This window comes from Salvelinus alpinus, chromosome 5 (genome assembly GCF_045679555.1).
Source record: "Salvelinus alpinus chromosome 5, SLU_Salpinus.1, whole genome shotgun sequence".
Taxonomy (NCBI): Eukaryota; Metazoa; Chordata; class Actinopteri; order Salmoniformes; family Salmonidae; genus Salvelinus; species Salvelinus alpinus.
This window is the reverse complement of record NC_092090.1, coordinates 49,663,615-49,688,123: the sequence shown is the minus strand read 5'-3', so window position 1 is coordinate 49,688,123 and position 24,509 is coordinate 49,663,615. Positions and strand designations below refer to the sequence as shown.

The window sequence follows — 24,509 nt, the reverse complement described above, 5'->3', positions numbered from 1 at the left end:
GTTCCAAACCACATATACCCGCTGGCGACAGTGTTATATATTCCGGCCCCTACTCTCTGTCTCCCTTTGTATCTGTCCCCCTCTCTACAGTCCAACTGTCACTATCCATAAACAATATATATATACAAAAATATTTATTGACAACTCCTCTGTGTGGGTTCTCCTCTCAGATATCGATGAGTGTGCCACCCAGATGCACTACTGCCAGGCTAACACGGCGTGTGTGAACCTACCCGGCAGCCATCGCTGTGACTGTCTACCTGGCTTCATCAGAGTGGATGACTATTCCTGCACAGGTAGGCCAAATATGGACACACACACACATACACTTTGAACATTTTGGTAGGCCAACACAAACAAACACACACCCACACATACACTTCCTAATTTTCGGTACCTAACATCCTGAGGATTATCGTTCATTTCAAATCAAATTTTATTTGTCACATGCGCCGAATACAACAGGTGTAGACCTTACAGTGAAATGCTTGCCAACCTTGAGGGCAAGTATTGTGTCTTGGTAAACACAGAGTGCACTCACTTCTCACAGTTAACACACAACTCTCACAGTGCTAAAGTAGGCCAGATTAATCCTCTCAGTTTGTTTTAGTCTGAGATTTGTACAAAACTACAGAACAGGGGCAGTACAATGTTTCTCAGAGAAGGAGTGCTGATTTAGGATCAGTTTAGCCCTTTAGATCACAAGGAATGAGATTACATGGACCCGGAGAGGTGAACCTATATCAGCACTCTGAGAAGCTTGAAAACAGAGTTTTATAATTTTATAGTTTTACTCAGTGCTGGTTGAGAGAAGCAACACATTACAGCTCATGGTGACTTGAGCATCCTTCTCTCTCTGCCTCTCAGAAGACCGTGAGTGGTTGTGAGAGCCATTTGACCTCAGGTCGGTGTACTCTGGAGCCACACACACTGTCCTTCAGCTGGAGAGGGGTCAGGACGCAGCTCCACACTGTTGTCAAACTGGGGTCAGGACGTGGCCACTGTCGTGGAAATTTAGTACTGAGAGAGACTTGGTCATTTCTTCAAACAATCCTCTTTATTTAAAATGGATTAATTATTGCAATAATGAGGCTGGTCGACCCCACACCCTTGAGTGTTTGACCGAGTAACCTAACTTTTATACAAATGCAGAGCACTATATATGGCTGACACTAACAATGCTCAGTCATGGTTGGTTCAACCCCCCTCATGCAGACCAAGGAGCATCATAAGGCACTCTGGGTTCATCCTGTCATTATCTGCACGGGGTTGTTGTCTTAACCCCACCCTGGCTTAGTTTCCCAGTTGCAAGGATGATTTTGAGACAATTAGGGATTGTTCTACTCCTAAGCTATCTCTTGTAAAACACATTGTCTATGTAATGCAGTCTTTAACTCATTTTTGTCAACTCAAGCCATCTCCAGTGACCATAAACCCAGATTAGCTGCAGAGAACTAGAGTGGAGCCCATGAAAACGCAGACACTAGTAGGACAGAAATGCCTTATAATTAGTTAAATATTAATTATTAACCATTAATATCAAATAGATCAGTTGAATACGTCATTTTTCTAGCACACTACACACTGCAGTTAAACTGGGGCTGTCAGGTCAAGAGACCGTTTTATAAAGGTGGGAAAGACGTGAGGGGAAGGGGGGGGGGTGTTGGAGATGCAGACCTTATCAGATGAACAAACTAGCTAATTAAGTTTAAAGCCCAATCCTGAATCAGAAAAACATCCAAATGGAAGCCCCCATACCACTTAGTTTGCCATCTAAGGGATGGGGCTGGAGAAATGTAATAATTCTCAAATTAGATAGACCAAGCTTTAGATGCAAGGATTGACAGTCTGTGAGGTGAAACCACATTTTAAGGCTATACATTGTTTCCATATCACAGATTGGCCCTTTGAATTATGGAAATGTGCACATCTACTGTCTGTTGACATTGGCTGGGACTCTTCATCTGATTCAACAAGCCAAGCTTGTGTTTACTTCCGATACTTTCTGATTTAGTGAAATCAAACTGCTTGCCACATTCCTCTGGGCATGCAATGCCTCCAATTAGGTTTTGTTATGGTGGATTATTCTATGTGTGCATGCTAAATGGCACCCTATTCCAGTATATACAGTATATAGTGCACTACTTATGACCAGGGCCCATAGGGAATAAGGCAACCATTTGGGATACAGGCTAGTGGCGTGCAAATAGTCTGGGTAGCCATTTGGTGAGATGTTCAGGAGTCTTATGGCTTTTGGGTAGAAGCTGTTTAGAAGTCTCTTGGACCTAGACTTGGTGCTCCGGTATCGCTTGCCGTGCGGTAGCAGAGAGAACAGTCTATGACTAGGGTGGCTGGAGTCTTTGACAATTTTTAGGGCCTTCCTCTGACACCGCCTGGAATAGAGGTCCTGGATGGCAGGAAGCTACCCTTTGTAGTGCCTTGCGGTAATAGGCCAGGTAGTGATGCAACCCGTCAGGATGCTCTCGATGGTGTAGCTATAGAATCTTTTGAGGATCTGAGGACCCATGCCAAATCTTTTCAATCTCCTGAGGGGTAATAGGTTTTGTCATGCCCTCTTCGTGACTGTCTTGGTGTGCTTGAACCATGTTAGTTTGTTGGTTATGTGGACACCAAGGAACTTGAAGCTGTCAACCTTCTCCACTACAGCCACGTCGATGAGACGGTCCTCCTTTTCTTGGTACTTGGTCTTGGTACTTGGTCCTCCTTTTCCTGTAATCCACAATCATCTCCTTTGTCTTGATCATGTTGAGGGAGAGGTTGTTGTCCTTGCACCACACAGTCAGGTCTCTGACCTGTCTCGTCGTTGTCGGTGATCAGGCCTACCACTGTTGTGTCATCAGTAAACTTAATAATGGTGTTGGAGTCATGCCTGGCCGTGCAGTCATGAGTGAACAGGGAGTACAGGAAAGGACTGAGCACACACCCCTGAGGGGCACCCGTGATGAGGATCTGCGTGGAAGATGTGCTGTTACCTACCCTTACCACCTGGCGGCGGCGCAACAGGAAGTCCAGGATCCAGTTAAAGAGGGAGGTGTTTAGTTGCAGGGTCCTTAGTTTCGTGATGAGCTTTGTGTGCACTATAGTGTTGAACGCTGAGCTGTAGTCAATGAATAGCATTCTCACATAGGCGTTTATTTGTCCAGGTGTGAAAGGACAGTGTGGAGAGCAATAGAGATTGCATCGTCTGTGGATCTGTTGGGGCGGTATGTAAATTGGAGTGGGTCTAGGGTTTCTGGGATAATGGTGTTGATGTGAGCCATGACCAGCCTTCCAAAGCACCTCATGGCTACAGATGTGAGTGCTACGGGTCGGTAGTCATTTAGGAAGGTTACCTTAGTATTCTTGGGCACAGGGACTATGGTGGTCTGCTTGAAACATTTTCAGACTCAGACAGGGAGAGGTTAACACTTCTTATGGCTGCAATCCCGGTAACGGGATCGATATGACAACAGCCAGTGAAAGTGCAGGGCGCCAAATTCAAACAACAGAAATCTCATAATTAAAATTCCTCAAACATACATGTATCTCATACCATTTTAAAGGTAATCTTGTTGTTAATACCACCAAAGTGTCCTATTTCAAATAGGCTTTTCAGCGAAAGCACCACAAACGATTATGTTAGGTCACCGCAAAATCATAGACAAACACAGTCATTTTTCCAGCCAAAGACAGGAGTCACAAAAAGCAGAAATAGAGATAAAATGAATCTGTAACGGCAGCCTTCCTCCTCTTTGTCTGAAGAGGAGGTGTAGCAGGGATCAGACCAAGACGCGGCGTAGTTCGTGTTCATCATGTTTAATAAAAAGACGATAACGTGAACACTACACAAATACAAAATAACAAACGTGGCAAAACCGAAACAGTCCTCTCTGGTGCAATGAACACAAAGACAGGAAACAACCACCCACATATCCCAACACAAAACAGGCTACCTTAATATGGTTCCCAATCAGAGACAATGACAAACACCTGCCTCTGATTGAGAACCATATCAGGCCAAACATCAAACCCAACATAGAAACACAAAACATGCCCACCCAGCTCACATCCTGACCAACACTAAAACAAGGAAAACACAAAAGAACTATGGTCAGAACGTGACAGAATCACTAACCTTTGAAGATCTTCATCAGATGACACTCATAGGACTTCATGTTACACAACACATATATGTTTTGTTCGATAAAGTTAATATTTATATACAAAAACCTCAGTTTACATTGGTGCCATGTTCAGAAATGCCTCCAAATTATTCGGAGAAATTGCAGAGAGCCACGTCAAATAACAGAAATACTCATCATAAACTTTGATGAAAGATACACATGTTTTACATAGATTTAAAGATACACTTGTTCTTAATGCAACCACTGCGTAAGATTTCAAAAGCTTTACGGCAAAACACAATATTCAATCATCTGAAAACAGCGTTCAGCCACAAAAGCAAGCCATACAGTTATCCGCCAAATTGTGCAGTCAACAAAACTCATAAAAAGCATTATAAATCTTAATTTACCTTTGCTGATCTTCGTTGGAATGCACTCCCAGGACTCCCACTTCCACAAGAAATGTTCATTTTGTTCGGTAATGTCCATCACTTATGTCCAAATAGCTACTTTTGTTAGCGCGTTTGGTAAACAATTCCAAAGTCAAGCGCGTTCACTAAAACCTGACAAAATGTCCAAAAGTTCCATAACAGTCAGTAGAAACATGTCAAACGATGTATTGAATCAATCTTTAGAATGTTATTAACATAAGTCTTGAATAACGTTCCAACCGGAGAATAACTGACTTCAGATGAGCGATGGAACAGAGCTCCTTCTCATGTGAAAGCGCATGGTTAGAGCATGGTCAGGTCATGGCAGACCTGACTAATTACCCTCTCATTCGGCCCCCCTTCACAGTAGAGGCATCAGACAAAGTTCTACAGACTGTTGACATCTAGTGGAAGCCGTGGGAAGTGCAAACACATCCATATATCGCTGTGATTTCAATAGGATCTTGGTTGAAAATCGACCAGGATTTTTTCTCAGGTTTTTGCCTGCCATATGAGTTCTGTTATACTCACAGACATCAGTCAAACAGTTTTAGAAACTTCAGAGTGTTTTATATCCAATATGAATAATAATATGCATATATTAGCAACTGGGACTGAGGAGCATGCAGTTTAATATGGGCACCTCTGTGCACATTTCATCCAAGCTACTCAATACTGCCCCTTCAGCCATAAGAAGTAAAAAATGTCAGTGAAGACACTTGCCAGTTGGTCAGTGCATGCTCGGAGTACACGTCCTGCTAATCCGTCTGGCCTTGCGGCCTTGTGAATGTTAACCTGTTTAAAGGTCTTACTCACATCGGCTGCGGAGAGCGTAATTGCACAGTCATCCGGAACAGCTGATGCTCTCATGCATGTTTCAGTGTTACTTGCCTCGAAGCGAGCATAGAAGTTATTTAGCTCGTCTCGTAAGCTTGTGTCACTGGGAAGCTCTCCACTCTTTGTCGTCTGTTATTATTTACAAGCCCTGCCACATCCGACGAGCATCGGAGCCGGTGTAGTACGATTCGATCTTAGTCCTGTATTGATGCTTTGCCCGTTTGATGGTTCGTCGGAGGGCATAGCGGGATTTCTTATAAGCTTCCGGGTTAGAGTCCCGCTCCTTGAAAGCGGCAGCTCTACCCTTTAGCTCAGTGCGGATGTTGCCTATAATCCATGGTACAGTCACTGTGGGGACAACTTCATCGATGCACTTACTGATGAAGCCATTGACTGATGTGGTGCCATCGGAAGAATCCTGAAACATATTCCAGTCAGTGCTAGCAAAACAGTCCTGTAGTTTAGCATCTGCTTCATCTGACCACTTTTGTATTGACCGAGTCACTGGTGCTTCCTGCTTTCATTTTTGCTTGTCAGCAGGAATCATGAGGATGGAATTATGGTCAGATTTGCCAAATGGAGGGTGAGGGAGAGCTTTGTAGTGTCTGTGTGTGGAGTAAAGGTGGTCTAGAGTTTTCTCCCTCTGGTTGCATATTTAACATGCTGATAGAAATGAGGTAAAACAGATTTATGTTTCCCTTCATTAAAGTCCCAGGCCACTAGGAGTGCCGCTTCTGGATGAGCATTTTCCTGTTTTCTTATGGCGGTATACAACTCATTGAGTGCGGTCTTAGTGCCAGCAATGGTCTGTGGTGGCATGTAGACAGCTACGAAAAATACAGATAAAATCTCTCTAGGTACATAGTGTGGTCTACAGCTTATTATGAGATACTTTGACTGGTGCCCTTAGTTTGATTGAAGGCCTCAATCTTTATTTTTGCAAAAATATGATAGCTAACTTTACCTAGCTAAGCATTTGCTAGTCAGTGGCACAGACAGATTAAAACTGGTATCAACAAAATGTGTTTCATTCTATCCCATAAAACATGGCATCATTTAGCTATTAAAAGTTTATTAGGAAGTTGAATTAATAAGTTAGATGCTCACCGGACAACTTTGGTAGGTAGCTAGCTAGAAAGTTTGATTTCAATTTTCCAACAGATTTTTCGAATCCCCCTGATTGGACATCACCGGTTACTGGTCTTGGATCTCTTGCGTTCACCAGAAATGGCTTCTGGTAAACTGTTTGCCACTAGTGGCAATACATGTTATTGCCACAGGTTGCCACAGATTCACCACTAGTAGCAAACGTCTGAAAACTCCTGCCAACATTATGTGGCACACTATTCAGTTTGCAGCAAATTTGCGGGAAGTTTCCCGCAACAAATACATTTTTGTAAGGGAGGTCAGGTGGTTCAGACACTGGATTTGTATCATGATGTATGTACGTATACAATTCATACGTGTACAAATTGTGTTTCTCCAAAAAAACATGTGTATGCTGTACATGACAGGGGCAGGTGTGTGGGGGTGTGAGTCTAAAGCCAAACAAGCCCACATCCAGGCCCCGTGGTCTTGGGGGAGAGGAATAGCACTTATTCCCGTGATGATACTGTGTGAGAGTAGTTCCTACAAAACAGGTCATGTTCTCTTGGGAGTTTACTACATAACTGTTTGTTCAAACCCTTTTGAAAGTGACTTTGCCCACCATATCCATAAACAAAGTGTTCTATCTTTAACTATCTTTAAGCCTATCCAAATAGTATACTAGACTTTAAGCTGTTTTCTACACCAGAAAGATGTTTAATGGGATACGTCGGGATTTTGTCAATGAGGCCCTTTATCTACAAGTCAGATGAACTTGTGGATAACATTCATGGGATATTTTTTTTCAGCTCATGAAACATACAACAAACAAAAATATTAACGCAAATGTAAAGTGTTGGTCCCATGTTTCATGACCTGAAATAAAAGATCCCATAAATGTTCCATCTACACAAAAAGCCTACATCTCTCATGTTGTGTGGACAAATTTGCTTACATCCCTGTTAGTGAGCATTTCTCCTTTGGCAAGTTAATCCATCCATCTGACAGGTGTGGCATATTAAGAAGCTGATTAAACATCATGATCATTACACAGTTGCACCTTGTGCTGGGACAATAAAAGGATACTCTAAATTGTGGAGTTTTGTCACACAACACAATGCCACAGATGTCTCATGTTTTGAGGGAGAGTGCAATTGGCATGCTGACTGCAGGAATGTCAACCAGATCTGTTGCCAGATAATTTAATGTTAATTTCTCTACCATAAGCCCCCTCCAACATCATTTTAGGGAATTTGGCAGTACTTCCAACCGGCCTCATAACCACAGACAGTGTATGGTGTCATGTGGACGAACGGCTTGCTGATGTCAACGTTGTGAACAGAGTGCCCCATGGTGGCGGTAGGGGTTATGGTATGGGCAGGCATAAGCTACGAGCACAATTGCATTTTACCAATTGCAATTTGCTTTGCACAGAGATACCATGATGAGATCCAGAGGCCCATTGTCGTGCCACTCATCCATCTCCATCACCTCATGTTTCAGCATGACATTGCACGGCCCCATGTCGCAAGGATCTGTATCCTGAAAATGCAGAAAATGTCCCAGTTCTTCCATGGCCTGCATACTCACCAAACATGTCACCCATTGAGCACGTTTTGGATGCTCTGGATCGATGTGGACAGCATGTTCCAGTTCCCGCCAATATCCAGCAACTTCGCGCAGCCATTAAAGAGTGGGACAAAATTCCAAAGGCTACAATCAACAGCCTAATCAACTCTATGTGAAGGCAAATACATGAGGCAAATGGTGGTCACCAGATACTGACTGGTTTTCTGATCCACGCCCTTTTTTTGAAGGTATCTGTGACCAACAGCTGCGTGTCTGTATTCCCAGTCATGTGAAATCCATAGATTAGGGCCTAAAACTATAAATGCATTTCAATGGACTGATTTCCTTATATTAATTTTAACTCAGCAAAATATTAACAATTGTTCCATGTTGTGTTTATATTTTTGCTCAGTACATAAAAAAAAAAAAAAACACAGTCATGTGAAGCACAAATTAAACATCACAAATTACCCAGAAAAATTCCTCCACAAATAAGTCCTCAATCAATACTTTAAATTGCTCGAACTGCACCAGAACATCAAAGATGGAGGAGATCCTTGCCGAGTGTGATCAAGCAACCCAAGTTCAGGAGGTAATGTGTCAACACCTCAGTCTCCTGTTTACCCCCGACTTTGAGGTGTGTAAGAAAGCAGAGATACTAAGCTATGTGCAATTGTTTTAAAAAAGTCATGCCAAGGATCAATTAGCGAGTTGATTTTGAATTTTAAGAGAGTGAAGTATCCCATATATATATATACACACACGTTCAAAAGCTTGGGGTCATTTAGAAATGTCCTTGTTTTTGAAAGAAAAGCAAATTTTTCCATTAAAATAACAAAATTGATCAGAAATACAGTGTAGACATTGTTAATGTTGTAAATGACTATTGTAGCTGGATACAGCAGATTTGTAACGGAATATCTACATAGGCGTACAGAGGCCCATTATTAGCAACCATCACTCCTGTGTTCCTATGGCACGTTGTGTTAGCTAATCCGAAGTTGATAATTTTAAAAGGCTAAATTGATCATAAGAAAACTCTTATGCAATTATGTTAGCACAGCTGAAAACTGTTGTCCTGATTAAAGAAGCAATAAAACTGGCCTTTAGACTACTTGAGTATCTGGAGCATCAGCATTTGTGGGGTTGATTACAGGCTCAAAATGGCCAGAAACAAAGAACTTTCTTCTGAAACTCATCAGTCTATTATTGTTCTGAGAAATGAAGGCTATTCCATGCGAGAAATTGCCAAGAAACTGAAGATCTCGTACAACGCTGTGTACTACTCCCTTCATATACGAAGGCAGAGGAAGAGAGGCTATGCATCAAAAAACAGCATGCAGCAGCAAGCATGTGCGCACACACATACACACAAACCCACACAGAGCAGAATGTCTTTTGAATAAGCAGCATATTATGGGAGATAGACATCAGTCCTGATAGCGGTATGCTTTGACGCCGAAGAGTGCCAGACACTGGGGACATGATTCATACATTAAATCTTTATAGAGGAGCTAAATATAAATGCTATATTCTCAAAGCCAATTACGGATGGATGAGATCTGCAATGTGCAAGCTCGGAGTGAAACTCAAAGCGTCTGCTGAACTTTCCCTCTTGTATTTTATTTTATGGGTCTTTTTAAATTGGTTAGTAACGAGCCAGCCTGCTGGCGTGACCTCCATTTTGAAGAGTTAATGTATACTGGTGGGGTTGCCAAGGTTCCCACGCCCGTCACACCTCAGCTCTACATTCATTACTTGTATAATTGGAATTGGATTTTATTACATTTTCATTATTCATAAAATGTATCTTGGGTAAATATAATCTTTTCCATCTCTAGAATTTCTGAAAAATAAATGTGCCAACTGTTGCATAAAATGTATCTTGCGGTGGATTACCGCAAATCGCGTATTGTCGGGCTACAACACAGTGTGCCTTGATATTGCAAATCTATAAATTATAACTAAATAAACCCCCAAGCAATTGGACATATGGATTGGTTGAGTGAGTAGCAATTTGGCCGAGGCATTTGCATTGGTGGATCACACTGTACAAAATCTGATCGCAGCCATTTGACCAGAGAGCCTAAAGTGTTAGCCAGTTATGGGAGCTCCCAGCCATAGAAAAACAATTAAATTGTCAACAAATTTTTAAGTAATACAGAGTTAACATGTTAAGGTACCTAATGCAGGTCAAACCAAGTACATGTTATTTACCAAATCATTAAAAAAAAATCTCTGATTTATGCATACGTACTTTGGATGGTGTCCTCATTGATCGTGTCCCCACCTATACATACAGTGGGGAGAACAAGTATTTGATACACTGACAATTTTGCAGGTTTTCCTACTTACAAAGCATGTAGAGGTCTGTAATTTTTATCATAGGTACACTTCAACTGTGAGAGAAGGAATCTAAAACAAAAATCCAGAAAATCACATTGTATGATTTTTAAGTAAATAATTTGCATTTTATTGCATGACATAAGTATTTGATACATCAGAAAAGCAGAACTGAATATTTGGTACAGAAACCTTAGTTTGCAATTACAGAGATCATACGTTTCCTGTAGTTCTTGACCAGGTTTGCACACACTGCAGCAGGGATTTTGGCCCACTCCTCCATACAGACCTTCTCCAGATCCTTCAGGTTTCGGGGCTGTCGCTGGGCAATACGGACTTTCGGCTCCCTCCAAAGATTTTCTATTGGGTTCAGGTCTGGAGACTGGCTAGGCCACTCCAGGACCTTGAGATGCTTCTTACGGAGCCACTCCTTAGTTGCCCTGGCTGTGTGTTTCGGGTCGTTGTCATGCTGGAAGACCCAGCCACGACCCATCTTCAATGCTCTTACTGAGGGAAGGAGGTTGTTGGTCAAGATCTCGCGATACATGGCCCCATCCATCCTCCCCTCAATACGGTGCAGTCGTCCTGTCCCCTTTGCAGAAAAGCATCCCCAAAGAATGATGTTTCCACCTCCATGCTTCACGGTTGGGATGGTGTTCTTGGGGTTGTACTCATCCTTCTATTCCTCCAAACACGGCGAGTGGAGTTTAGAGCAAAAAGCTCTATTTTTGTCTCATCAGACCACATGACCTTCTCCCATTCCTCCTCTGGATCATCCAGATGGTCATTGGCAAACTTCAGACGGGCCTGGACATGCGCTGGCTTGAGCAGGGGGACCTTGCGTGCGCTGCAGGATTTTAATCCATGACGGCGTAGTGTGTTACTAATGGTTTTCTTTGAGACTGTGGTCCCAGCTCTCTTCAGGTCATTGACCAGGTCCTGCCGTGTAGTTCTGGGCTGATCCCTCACATTCCTCATGATCATTGATGCCCCACGAGGTGAGATCTTGCATGGAGCCCCAGACCGAGGGTGATTGACCGTCATCTTGAACTTCTTCCATTTTCTAATAATTGTGCCAACAGTTGTTGCCTTCTCACCAAGCTGCTTGGCTATTGTCCTGTAGCCCATCCCAGCCTTGTACAGGTCTACAATTTATCCCTGATGTCCTTACACAGCTCTCTGGTCTTGGCCATTGTGGAGAGGTTGGAGTCTGTTTGATTGAGTGTGTGGACAGGTGTCTTTTATACAGGTAACGAGTTCAAACAGGTGCAGTTAATACAGGTAATGAGTGGAGAACAGGAGGGCTTCTTAAAGAAAAACTAACAGGTCTGTGAGAGCCGGAATTCTTACTGGTTGGTAGGTGATCAAATACTTATGTCATGCAATAAAATGCAAATTAATTACTTAAAAATCATACAATGTGATTTTCTGGATTTATGTTTTAGATTCCTTCTCTCACAGTTGAAGTGTACCTATGATAAAAATTACAGACCTCTACATGCTTTGTAAGTAGGAAAACCTGCAAAATCGGCAGTGTATCAAATACTTGTTCTCCCCACTGTATCTGGGCATCTGGATTGACAAAAAGCTAACTTTCAAAAAGCATGTTGATGAGTTAAGAAATTAAGAATTCAAATAGGCTTCTATAGGAACTGGTCCTGTCTTTTTTTAAATAGCTGAAAACAAATCATTCAGTCAACATTCCGATTATTGACTATGGCAATATCGTCTATATGAATGAGGCTGCCACTGTGTCGACGTCATTGAATGCAGTTTATCATAGCAAATTGCGCTTTTTTACGGGTGATAGGTTTAGTACACATCATTGCATTTTGTATCAGAATGTGCGCTGGCCCTCCTTTTTTTTATTATTATTATTATTTTTTACATTTACATTTACATTTAAGTCATTTAGCAGACGCTCTTATCCAGAGCGACTTACAAATTGGTGCATTCACCTTATGACATCCAGTGGAACAGCCACTTTACAATAGTGCATCTAGATCTTTTAAGGGGGGGGGGGGGGGGGCAGAAGGATTGCTTTATCCTAGGTATTCCTTGAAGAGGTGGGGTTTCAGGTGTCTCCGGAAGGTGGTGATTGACTCCGCTGTCCTGGCGTCGTGAGGGAGTTTGTTCCACCATTGGGGTGCCAGAGCAGCGAACAGTTTTGACTGGGCTGAGCGGGAACTGTACTTCCTCAGTGGTAGGGAGGCGAGCAGGCCAGAGGTGGATGAACGCAGTGCCCTTGTTTGGGTGTAGGGCCTGATCAGAGCCTGAAGGTACTGAGGTGCCGTTCCCCTCACAGCTCCGTAGGCAAGCACCATGGTCTTGTAGCGGATGCGAGCTTCAACTGGAAGCCAGTGGAGAGAGCGGAGGAGCGGGGTGACGTGAGAGAACTTGGGAAGGTTGAACACCAGACGGGCTGCGGCGTTCTGGATGAGTTGTAGGGGTTTAATGGCACAGGCAGGGAGCCCAGCCAACAGCGAGTTGCAGTAATCCAGACGGGAGATGACAAGTGCCTGGATTAGGACCTGCGCCGCTTCCTGTGTGAGGCAGGGTCGTACTCTGCGGATGTTGTAGAGCATGAACCTACAGGAACGGGCCACCGCCTTGATGTTGGTGGAGAACGACAGGGTGTTGTCCAGGATCACGCCAAGGTTCTTAGCGCTCTGGGAGGAGGACACAATGGAGTTGTCAACCGTGATGGCGAGATCATGGAACGGACAGTCCTTCCCCGGGAGGAAGAGCAGCTCCGTCTTGCCGAGGTTCAGCTTGAGGTGGTGATCCGTCATCCACACTGATATGTCTGCCAGACATGCAGAGATGCGATTCGCCACCTGGTCATCAGAAGGGGGAAAGGAGAAGATTAATTGTGTGTCGTCTGCATAGCAATGATAGGAGAGACCATGTGAGGTTATGACAGAGCCAAGTGACTTGGTGTATAGCGAGAATAGGAGAGGGCCTAGAACAGAGCCCTGGGGGACACCAGTGGTGAGAGCGCGTGGTGAGGAGACAGATTCTCGCCACGCCACCTGGTAGGAGCGACCTGTCAGGTAGGACGCAATCCAAGCGTGGGCCGCGCCGGAGATGCCCAACTCGGAGAGGGTGGAGAGGAGGATCTGATGGTTCACAGTATCGAAGGCAGCCGATAGGTCTAGAAGGATGAGAGCAGAGGAGAGAGAGTTAGCTTTAGCAGTGCGGAGCGCCTCCGTGATACAGAGAAGAGCAGTCTCAGTTGAGTGACTAGTCTTGAAACCTGACTGATTTGGATCAAGAAGGTCATTCTGAGAGAGATAGCAGGAGAGCTGGCCAAGGACGGCACGTTCAAGAGTTTTGGAGAGAAAAGAAAGAAGGGATACTGGTCTGTAGTTGTTGACATCGGAGGGATCGAGTGTAGGTTTTTTCAGAAGGGGTGCAACTCTCGCTCTCTTGAAGACGGAAGGGACGTAGCCAGCGGTCAAGGATGAGTTGATGAGCGAGGTGAGGTAAGGTAGAAGGTCTCCGGAAATGGTCTGGAGAAGAGAGGAGGGGATAGGGTCAAGCGGGCAGGTTGTTGGGCGGCCGGCCGTCACAAGACGCGAGATTTCATCTGGAGAGAGAGGGGAGAAAGAGGTCAAAGCACAGGGTTGGGCAGTGTGAGCAGAACCAGCGGTGTCGTTTGACTTAGCAAACGAGGATCGGATGTCGTCGACCTTCTTTTCAAAATGGTTGACGAAGTCGTCTGCAGAGAGGGAGGAGGGGGGGGAGGGGGAGGAGGATTCAGGAGGGAGGAGAAGGTGGCAAAGAGCTTCCTAGGGTTAGAGGCAGATGCTTGGAATTTAGAGTGGTAGAAAGTGGCTTTAGCAGCAGAGACAGAAGAGGAAAATGTAGAGAGGAGGGAGTGAAAGGATGCCAGGTCCGCAGGGAGGCGAGTTTTCCTCCATTTCCGCTCGGCTGCCCGGAGCCCTGTTCTGTGAGCTCGCAATGAGTCGTCGAGCCACGGAGCGGGAGGGGAGGACCGAGCCGGCCTGGAGGATAGGGGACATAGAGAGTCAAAGGATGCAGAAAGGGAGGAGAGGAGGGTTGAGGAGGCAGAATCAGGAGATAGGTTGGAGAAGGTTTGGGCAGAGGGAAGAGATGATAGGATGGAAGAGGAGAGAGTAGCGGGGGAGAGAGAGCGGAGGTTGGGACGGCGCGATACCATCCGAGTAGGGGCAGTGTGGGAAGTGTTGGATGAGAGCGAGAGGGAAAAGGATACAAGGTAGTGGTCGGAGACTTGGAGGGGAGTTGCAATGAGGTTAGTGGAAGAACAGCATCTAGTAAAGATGAGGTCAAGCGTATTGCCTGCCTTGTGAGTAGGGGGGGAAGGTGAGAGGGTGAGGTCAAAAGAGGAGAGGAGTGGAAAGAAGGAGGCAGAGAGGAATGAGTCAAAGGTAGACATGGGGAGGTTAAAGTCACCCAGAACTGTGAGAGGTGAGCCGTCCTCAGGAAAGGAGCTTATCAAGGCATCAAGCTCATTGATGAACTCTCCAAGGGAACCTGGAGGGCGATAAATGATAAGGATGTTAAGCTTGAAAGGGCTGGTAACTGTGACAGCATGGAATTCAAAGGAGGCGATAGACAGATGGGTAAGGGGAGAAAGAGAGAATGACCACTTGGGAGAGATGAGGATCCCGGTGCCACCACCCCGCTGACCAGAAGGTCTCGGGGTGTGCGAGAACACGTGGGCAGACGAAGAGAGAGCAGTAGGAGTAGCAGTGTTATCTGTGGTGAGCCATGTTTCCGTCAGTGCCAGGAAGTCGAGGGACTGGAGGGACGCATAGGCTGAGATGAGCTCTGCCTTGTTGGCCGCAGATCGGCAGTTCCAGAGGCTACCGGAGACCTGGAACTCCACGTGGGTCGTGCGGGCTGGGACCACCAGGTTAGGGTGGGCGCGGCCACGCGGTGTGAAGCGTTTGTATGGTCTGTGCAGAGAGGAGAGAACAGGGATAGACAGACAGATGGTTGACAGGCTACAGAAGAGGCTACGCTAATGCAAAGGAGATTAGAATGACAAGTGGGCTACACGTCTCGAGTGTTCAGAAAGTTAAGCTTACGTTGCAAAAAAATAAAAATAAAATACAAGATCTTATTGACTAAAATGATATAGTACTGCTGGCTGGTGAAGTAGCCTGGCTAGCAGTGGCTACGTTGTTGAAAGTGAAGCTGGCTAGGTAACCTCGACAATTTCACTACATTTCTCTAAACTACACAATTATCATGGATACAAGGACAGCAAAGACAACTAGCTAACACTACGCTAATCAAGTCGTTCCGTTGTAATGTAAGTTTCTACAGTGCTGCTATTCGGTAGAAGTTGGCTAGCTAGCAGTGTTGGCTAGGTAGGAGGACGGCAGCGCGGCAGGCGAAAAATAGCTGGCTAGCTAACCGATAATTACTCAAAGCTACACAATTATCTTAGATAAAAAGATAGCAAAGAAAACTATGTAGCTAGCTAACACTACACAAGTCAAGTCGTTCCGTTGTAATGTAATCGTTTCTACAGTGCTGCTAATCGGTGGCTAGCTGGCTAGCTAGCAGGGTTGACTACGTTACGTTACGTTACGTTAGGGCGAGAATACCTGGCTAGCGAACCTTGATAACTACACAATTATCACCGATACAAAGACGGCTATGTAGCCAGCTAAGTAGCTAGCTAAGATCGAACAAATACAAATCAAAGATAGCAAAGACAACTGTGTAGTCAGCCAACACTACACTGATCAAGTCGTTCCGTTGTAATGCACTCGTTTCTACAATGCTGCTATTCGGTGGCAAGCTAGCTAGCTAGCAGTGTTGGCTACGTTGCGTTACGTTAGGGCGAAAATAGCTGGCTGGCGAACCTCAATAACTACACAATTATGTTTGATGCAAAGACGGCTATGTAGCTAGCTAAGATCAAACAAATCAAACCGTTGTACTGTAGTGAAGATGAAAATCAGACCGTTGTACTATAATGAAATGTAATGAAAAGTTTATACTACTATTCGGTGGACGTTTGCTGGCTGCTGGGCAGATAGCAGTGTGGACTACGATAGACGACGGAATACGATAATTACGCAACGCTACGATAGACGACGGAATACGATAATTACGCAATTATCTTTTATACACAGACGGCTAAGTAGCTAGCTAAGAAGAAATTGCTAAGGTTAGACAAATTAAACCGTTGTACTATAATGAAATGTAATGAAAATGAAATGAAAAGTTATACTACCTGCAGAGCGAATGCAAATGCGACCGCTCGCTCCAAACCGGATGTGGTTTCACATTTATTTCACCTTTATTTAACCAGGTAGGCTAGTTGAGAACAAGTTCTCATTTACAACTGCGACCTGGCCAAGATAAAGCATAGCAGTGTGAACAGACAACAACACAGAGTTACACATGGAGTAAACAATAAACAAGTCAATAACACAGTAGGAAAAAAAAATAGTCTATATACATTGCGTGCAAAAGGCATGAGGAGGTAGGCAATAAATAGGCCATAGGAGCGAATAATTACAATTTAGAAGATTAACACTGGAGTGAATCATCAGATGGTCATGTGCAAGTAGAGATACTGGTGTGCAAAAGAGCAGAAAAAAGTAAATAAATAAAAACAGTAAGGGGTTGAGGTAGGTAAATTGGGTGGGCTGTTTACAGATGGACTATGTACAGCTGCAGCGATCGGTTAGCTGCTCAGCTGCAGCGATCGGTTAGCTGCTCAGATAGCAGATGTTTAAAGTTGGTGAGGGAAATTAAAGTCTCCAACTTCAGCGATTTTTGCAATTTGTTCCAGTCACAGACAGCAGAGAACTGGAAGGAAAGGCGGCCAAATGGGGTGTTGGCTTTTGGGATGATCAGTGAGATATACCTGCTGGAGCGTGCTACGGGTGGGTGTTGTTATCGTGACCAGTGAACTGAGATAAGGCGGAGCTTTACCTAGCATGGACTTATAGATGACCTGGAGCCAGTGGGTCTGACACCGAATATGTAGCGAGGGCCAGCCGACTAGAGCATACAGGTCGCAGTGGTGGGTGCTATAAGGTGTTTTAGTAACAAAACGGATGGCACTATGATAAACTGCATCTAGTTTGCTGAGTAGAGTATTGGAAGCTATTTTGTAGATGACATCGCCGAAGTCGAGGATCGGTAGGATAGTCAGTTTTACTAGGGTAAGTTTGGCGGCGTGAGTGAAGGAGGCTTTGTTGCGAAATAGAAAGCCGATTCTTGATTTGATTTGGGATTGGAGATGTTTAATATGAGTCTGGAAGTAGAGTTTACAGACTAGCCAGACACCTAGGTATTTATAGATGTCCACATATTCTAGGTCGGAACCGTCCAGGGTGGTGATGCTAGTCGGGCGGGCGGGTGCAGGCAGCGAACGGTTGAAAAGCATGCATTTGGTTTTACTAGCGTTTAAGAGCAGTTGGAGGCCACGGAAGGAGTGTTGTATGGCATTGAAGCTCGAGGAGGTTAGATAGCACAGTGTCCAAGGAAGGGCCAGAAGTATACAGAATGGTGTCTTCTGCGTAGAGGTGGATCAGAGACTCACCAGCAGCAAGAGTGACATCATTGATATATACAGAGAAAAGAGTCGGCCCGAGAATTGAACCCTGTGGGACCCCCATAGAGACTGCCAGAGGACCGGACAACATGCCCTCCGATTTGACACACTGAACTCTGTCTGCAAAGTAGTTGGTGAACCAGGCAAGGCAGTCATCAGAAAAACCGAGGCTACTGAGTCTGCCAATAAGAATATGGTGATTGACAGAGTCGACAGCCTTGGCCAGGTCGATGAAGACGGCTGCACAGTACTGTCTTTTATCGATGGCGGTTATGATATCGTTTAGTACCTTGAGCGTGGCTGATGTGCACCCGTGACTGGCTCGGAAACCGGATTGCACAGCGGAGAAGGTACGGTGGGATTCGAGATGGTCAGTGATCTGTTTATTAACTTGGCTTTCGAAGACCTTAGATAGGCAGGGCAGGATGGATCTAGGTCTGTAACAGTTTGGGTCCAGGGTGTCTCCCCCTTTGAAGAGGGGGATGACCGCGGCAGCTTTCCAATCCTTGTGGATCTCAGACGATATGAAAGAGAGGTTGAACAGGCTGGTAATAGGGGTTGCGACAATGGCGGCGGATAGTTTCAGAAATAGAGGGTCTAGATTGTCAAGCCCAGCTGATTTGTATGGGTCCAGGTTTTGCAGCTCTTTCAGAACATCTGCTATCTGGATTTGGGTAAAGGAGAAGCTGGGGACGCTTGTGCGAGTAGCTGCGGGGGGGGGGGGCGGAGCTGTTGGCCAAGGTTGGAGTAGCCAGGTGGAAGGCATGGCCAGCCGTTGAGAAATGCTTGTTGAAGTTTTCGATTATCATGGATTTATCGGTGGTGACCGTGTTACCTAGCCTCAGTGCAGTGGGCAGCTGGGAGGAGGTGCTCTTGTTCTCCATGGACTTTACAGTGTCCCAGAACTTTTTGGAGTTAGAGCTACAGGATGCAAATTTCTGCTTGAAAAAGCTAGCCTTTGCTTTCCTGACTGACTGCGTGTATTGGTTCCTGACTTCCCTGAACAGTTGCATATCGCGGGGACTATTCGATGCTATTGCAGTCCACCACACTTAGTCACGTAGATTGATGCATTGCACTCTTTTTGTCTATAAACTCTTTTGCATAAACTTCCACCATACCTTACCTTGTTAACCTATGTGCTACTGGATCTTGGTCTCAGAATTTAATCCCTGTCAAAATAAAGGTTAAATAAATCATTAAAAAATCATGTCCATTCCAGTTTGTGGGGTTTTGGGACTAAGACTGCAGGATACTATGGAAAGGCTAATGGTATCAGTCACAACAGGGCAGAATCGGACAGACCATAGGGCAGTTTGGGAAAATGACACTTAGGGTTTCTGCACAGAATTATCAATAAGTGGCTAATAATGGGGGCCTTGAGGAACAATGGACCAGTGTGGGGGGCCTCAAATAGAAAAAAAGTGGTCTGGTGTGTTAGAAATGCTCTGGCTGGTTTCTGGACCCAGTCCTTTCCTGCGACAGGGTAGACAATCCCAATATCCTCAGGCATAAACCCTCAAACATTCTACTGTAGGTGCATACAGCTTCTCCTATTACAGATAAGCCATTATCTAAAATTCAATTTTAACTGTTGACCTTCCAACTGTTTACGTTCAACTATTTACCGTCTACCTTTTTTAACTTCACTAGGGTAGCGGGCAGCATTGGGAAGTTTGGATAAAAAGCGTGCCCAGAGTAAACTGCCTGTTACTCAGGCCCAGAAGCTAGAATATGCATATAATTAGTAGATTTGGATAGAAAACTCTAAAGTTTCCAAAACTGTTAAAATAATGTCTGAGTATAACAGAACTCATATGGCAGGTGAAAACCTGAGAAAAATCCAACCAGGAAGTGGGAATTCTGAGGTTTGTAGTTTAACTTCTCTAGGGTAGTGGGCAGCATTTTCACATTTGGATGAAAAGCATACCCAGATTCAACTGCCAGTTACTCATCCCCAGGAGATAAGATATGCATATTATTAGTAGATTTGGATGGAAAACACTCTGAAGTTTCTAAAACTGTTTGAATCATGTCTGTGAGTATAATATAACTTATTTAGCAGGTGAAACCCCGAGGACAAACCATTCAAATTTTTTTGTTTTTGTTGTCACTTTTCAATGAGGTTTAATTGGGAAACCAGATTTCTAAGCGAATTGCTTGCAGTTCCTACCGCTTCCACTAGATGTCAACAGTGCTGAGTAATAGGTTGAGGTTATTCCTTTGTGTAATGAAGAAATACGGCCATCTTGAAGTCGAGGCACTCCAGGTGTCCTGGACATGCGCTTCAATCAAACAGAAGGCATGCTACATATCATTGTAATCCTGTATTGAACACATATCAACCCGTCTTCAATTTTATCGATTATTAACGTTAAAAAACACCTAAAGTTGTATTACAAAAGTAGTTTGACATTTTTTGGCAAAGTTTACAGGTAACCTTTGAGATATTTTGTCGTCACGTTTGAGCAAGTTGGAACCGGTGTTTTTCTGGATCAAACGCGCCAAATAAATGGACATTTTGGATATATATCGACAGAATTAAATCGAACAAAAGGACCATTTGTGATGTTTATGGGACATATTGGAGTGCCAACAACAGAAGCTCGTCAAAGGTAAGGCATGAATTATATTTGTATTTCTGCGTTTTGTGTCGCGCCTGCTGGGTTGAAATTTTTTCTGTCTTTTGTTTACTATAAGTGCTATGCTCAGATAATAGCATCGTATGCTTTCGCTGAAAAGCCTATTTGAATTCTGACATGTTGGCTGGATTCAACCAGTGTAGCTTTAATTTGGTATCTTTCATGTGTGATTTAATGAAAGTTAGATTTTATAGTCATTCATTTTAATTTGGCGCTCTGCATTTTCTCAGGCTTTTTGCCAAGTGATACAGTAGCGTCTTGCCTAAACTCAGATTTTTGGATATAAATATGAACTTTACCGAACAAAAAATACATGTATTGTGTAACATGAAGTCCTATGAGTGTCATCTGATGAAGAGTATCAAAAGTTAGTGATTAATTTTATATTTATTTCTGCTTTTTGTTACTGCTCTCTTTAGCTGGAAAAAATGGCTGTCTTTTTCTGTGACTTGGCTCATACCTAACATAAGCGTTTGGTGTGCTTTCGTCGTAAAACCTTTTTGAAAATCGGACACTTTGGCTGGATTTACAACAAGTGTAGCTTTAAAATGGTGTAAAATACTTGTATGCTGGAAGAATTTAAATGTTGGGATTTCTGTTGTTTTGAATTTGGCGCCCTGTAGTTTCACTGGCTGTTGACGAGGTGGGACGCTACCGTCCCACATACCCTAGAGAGGTTAATTGAATGCCTATCGAATATCCTGTGTCTGAGGGGTCAGATTGTTCTTCCTAAGGCTTCTAGTAGATGTCAACAGTCTTTAGAAGTTGTTTCAAGCTTCTATTGTGAAAGGGGAGCGAATAAGACCACTCAAAGCAAGTGGCTCAGCTGAAAGCCATGAGTTGTTTATCGCGCGTGGCCGTGAGCACGAGCTCCGTTCCCTTTCTAATGAAAACAGTATTGTCCGGTTGAAACATTATTGAATATTTATGATAAAAACACCCTAAGGATTGATTAGAAACATTGTTTGATATGTTTCTACGAACTCTAATGGAATTTTTTAGACTTTGTCTCAACTTTGTGCACGTGATTTGTGCATTTGGATTACTGGACTAAACGCGAACAAAAAGGAGGTATTTGGACATAAAGATGAACTTTATCGAACAAAACAAACATTGGGAGTGCCATCAGATGAAGATCAAAGGTAAGTGATTCATTTTAACGCTATTTCTGACTTTTGTGACACCTCTCCTTGGCTGGAAAATGGCTGTATGGTTTTCTGTGGCTAGGCGCTGACCTAACATAATCGCATAGTGTGCTTTCGCCGTAAAGCCTTTTTGAAATCAGACACAGCGGCTGGATTAACAAGAAATTTCTTTAATCCTATGTATAACACTTGTATCTTTCATCAATGTTTATGATGAGTATTTCTGTAATTTGATGTGGCTCTCTGCAATTTCACCGGATGTTTGTTTGAGACAATGCATTTCTGAACATAACGCGCCAATTTCAAATTAGGTTTTTGGACATAAAGATTAACTTTATCAAACAAAACAAACATTTATTGTGTAACATGGAGTCCTGGGAGTGCCACCAGATGAAGATCAAAGGTTAGTGATTAATTTTAACACTATTTCTGACTTTTGTGACACCTCTCCTTGGCTGGAAAATGTCTGTATGGTTTTTTGTGGCTAGGCGCTGTCCTAACAAACGCATGGTGTGCGAGATTTTACTTACATCATTCTGTCGACATGAACCACGTTCGGATCTAGATGGAAATGAGTCATTACTAGAACCAAAGGAATTTGCTGACCGAAATCCACTTGAACTGTTCCTCTGCCCCCAATCTCGCATAAGGGACCCTCCAAAACTGCCTTTGTGGGTCAGTACGTACTGCTCTGCCAAAACAGCACCTTCAGATGCAGTCCGTGCTATGTTCATTTATATTGGTAGCAGGACGACCAGGGACAGATTCTTTAAATTGTTCGAGGACAACCAGGTTGCACAAAATCTTTAAAACTAGTGACTGCTGACGCAGTACACCAACAATTGAATTGAGTTAACAAATCCCGGGGAAAACAGTCCCATGTTGAGTTATCACCTTTCTTCAAAGATCTGAAACGCTGTCGATATGCTTCAGGGACCAACTCGTAAGCATTCAGGACAGCAGTTTTAACCTTTACGTAATCGTCGCCATCTATAGCGCTAGGAGATAAGCCTTTAGGTTGTTTAAAAAAAATCCTGCTTCTACCTTTCCAAATCATGCACTTTTTTGCTGTTTCAACCTTTCCAGATCGTTGTAATGATTTAGCTGCAGTAAAAGTAACTAATTTTTCTGCTCAAATGTCAAACCAGCACTAGACACAATTGGTACATTAATACAGCTGGACTAGGTTCACTCAATTCTGCCTTCAAAATACCAGCTGAAAGCAAATTAGCTGACAGAATAGACCTCCCTGTATTCTTGAGACATTTGTCACTAATATTAACATGATAATACTCACGCAACTTCAAAAGCTGTTCCTTTGAAAACTGCATAAGCAACTTCAGAAGGAGCACAGACCAAATCCTTAATAGACGCCATAATGCTACTACCAAATGAACAGATTAGCCCAAACTTTGAACTCCTCTAATGAGCACATCGACTACAGAATAAGAAGTACATAGCTGACTTAACAGTGCAAAAACAGATGAACATTACTTGAGTTTACCCAAATCCTATTGTTAAACTTAACCCTAGTCTTGGGTGGCTTCGCAGCAGGTATTGATGCACTAGAGCCTGCTGGCACGAAGCAGGAACCAGCTCGCTGGTAACCAACCCCGAATCACAGATGTGCTCCCGAGGCAACTGCTCGGACCACTATCACCACACAAAATACAAAATGCACAACGTGTCTCCAGTGGGAACACGCCACTATACCTACATGTAACAGGGGGAAAACACCATAGTTCTGAGCAATGAGTTGTCTGCCTCTAAACATCACAGTCATACCAAAGACAACATACCTCCATAATCCGATGGCCCAACAGGGAACAGAACAAAGTGTCTCTAGACAGTACAGGAAGAGAGACGTCGTGGTCTTCTCTCCACCAAATCAGAACCTGTAATAAACAAGTCATCAAACCGATACCTTAGAAGGCAATTTCTCTAAACCAATTGAAGTGTGATTAAACACAACTACAACAAGTCAACGTGTAACTCCCAATATACAATAGCGCATACGAAATAGCCAAATAGCCATAAAGGCTTCTGGGACAATACCAGAACTAAGCAAACCACAAGACCCACAGAAGAGTCATCAATTAGCACTAACCAATTACCATATATACTAGGGATAATGTCAAAACCACCCAAGGCAAGATCCCAGATAGCCATGTTGTTACAAATGGGGGCTCTTAGATGGTGACAAGCAAGAGAGTCCACACATTAGCAGTTAAAGATGAACAAAAATATTAAATAACTAACAAAGTATAAAACTACAAAGGAAAACTAACCTGTGAAGTGTGAAAGTATGCATGTGAGGAGTGTAATGGAGATGCATGGATGAAGGTAAAATGTGTGTAAGTGTTGAAGGGTGCACCTAATCAAAAACCTAATCAACCAGGTCAAAAAACAAAGGAGTGAGAGGAGTGAGACAGGAACTTTTATCTCCTAGTTGATCCCAAATCCAAGTGCAAATCCAAGTGCAACTTGTCACCGTAAATGAACGACCCAATCAGCTCCAACTGTCCCCAATCTGCAAATAAAAGCACAAACACAGAGAAGGAGGCAAGGAGAGTGAAACACAGTCGTCTTTAATCAGTTGATGTTGAGCTGTGGCTGTTACTTGAACTCTGTGAAGCATTTATTTGGCCTGCAATTTATGAGGCTGGTAACTCTATTGAACTTTTCCTCTGCAGCAGAGGTAACTCTGGGTCTTCCTTTCCTGTGGTGGTCCTCATGAGAGCCAGTATCATCATAGTGCTTGATAG

The 24,509-nt window shown here is 43.7% G+C and overlaps 1 protein-coding gene across 1 annotated transcript in view; it reads left to right on the top strand.

Moving 5' to 3' along the window:
- LOC139576292 (protein kinase C-binding protein NELL1-like) overlaps positions 1–24,509 on the top strand; it is a 528,592-nt gene that overhangs the window by 361,423 nt on the left and 142,660 nt on the right. Inside the window, exon 13 of the mRNA XM_071402224.1 lies at positions 171–296. Coding sequence (XP_071258325.1) covers positions 171–296 — 126 coding nt within the window. The remainder of the gene's footprint in view (positions 1–170; positions 297–24,509) is intronic.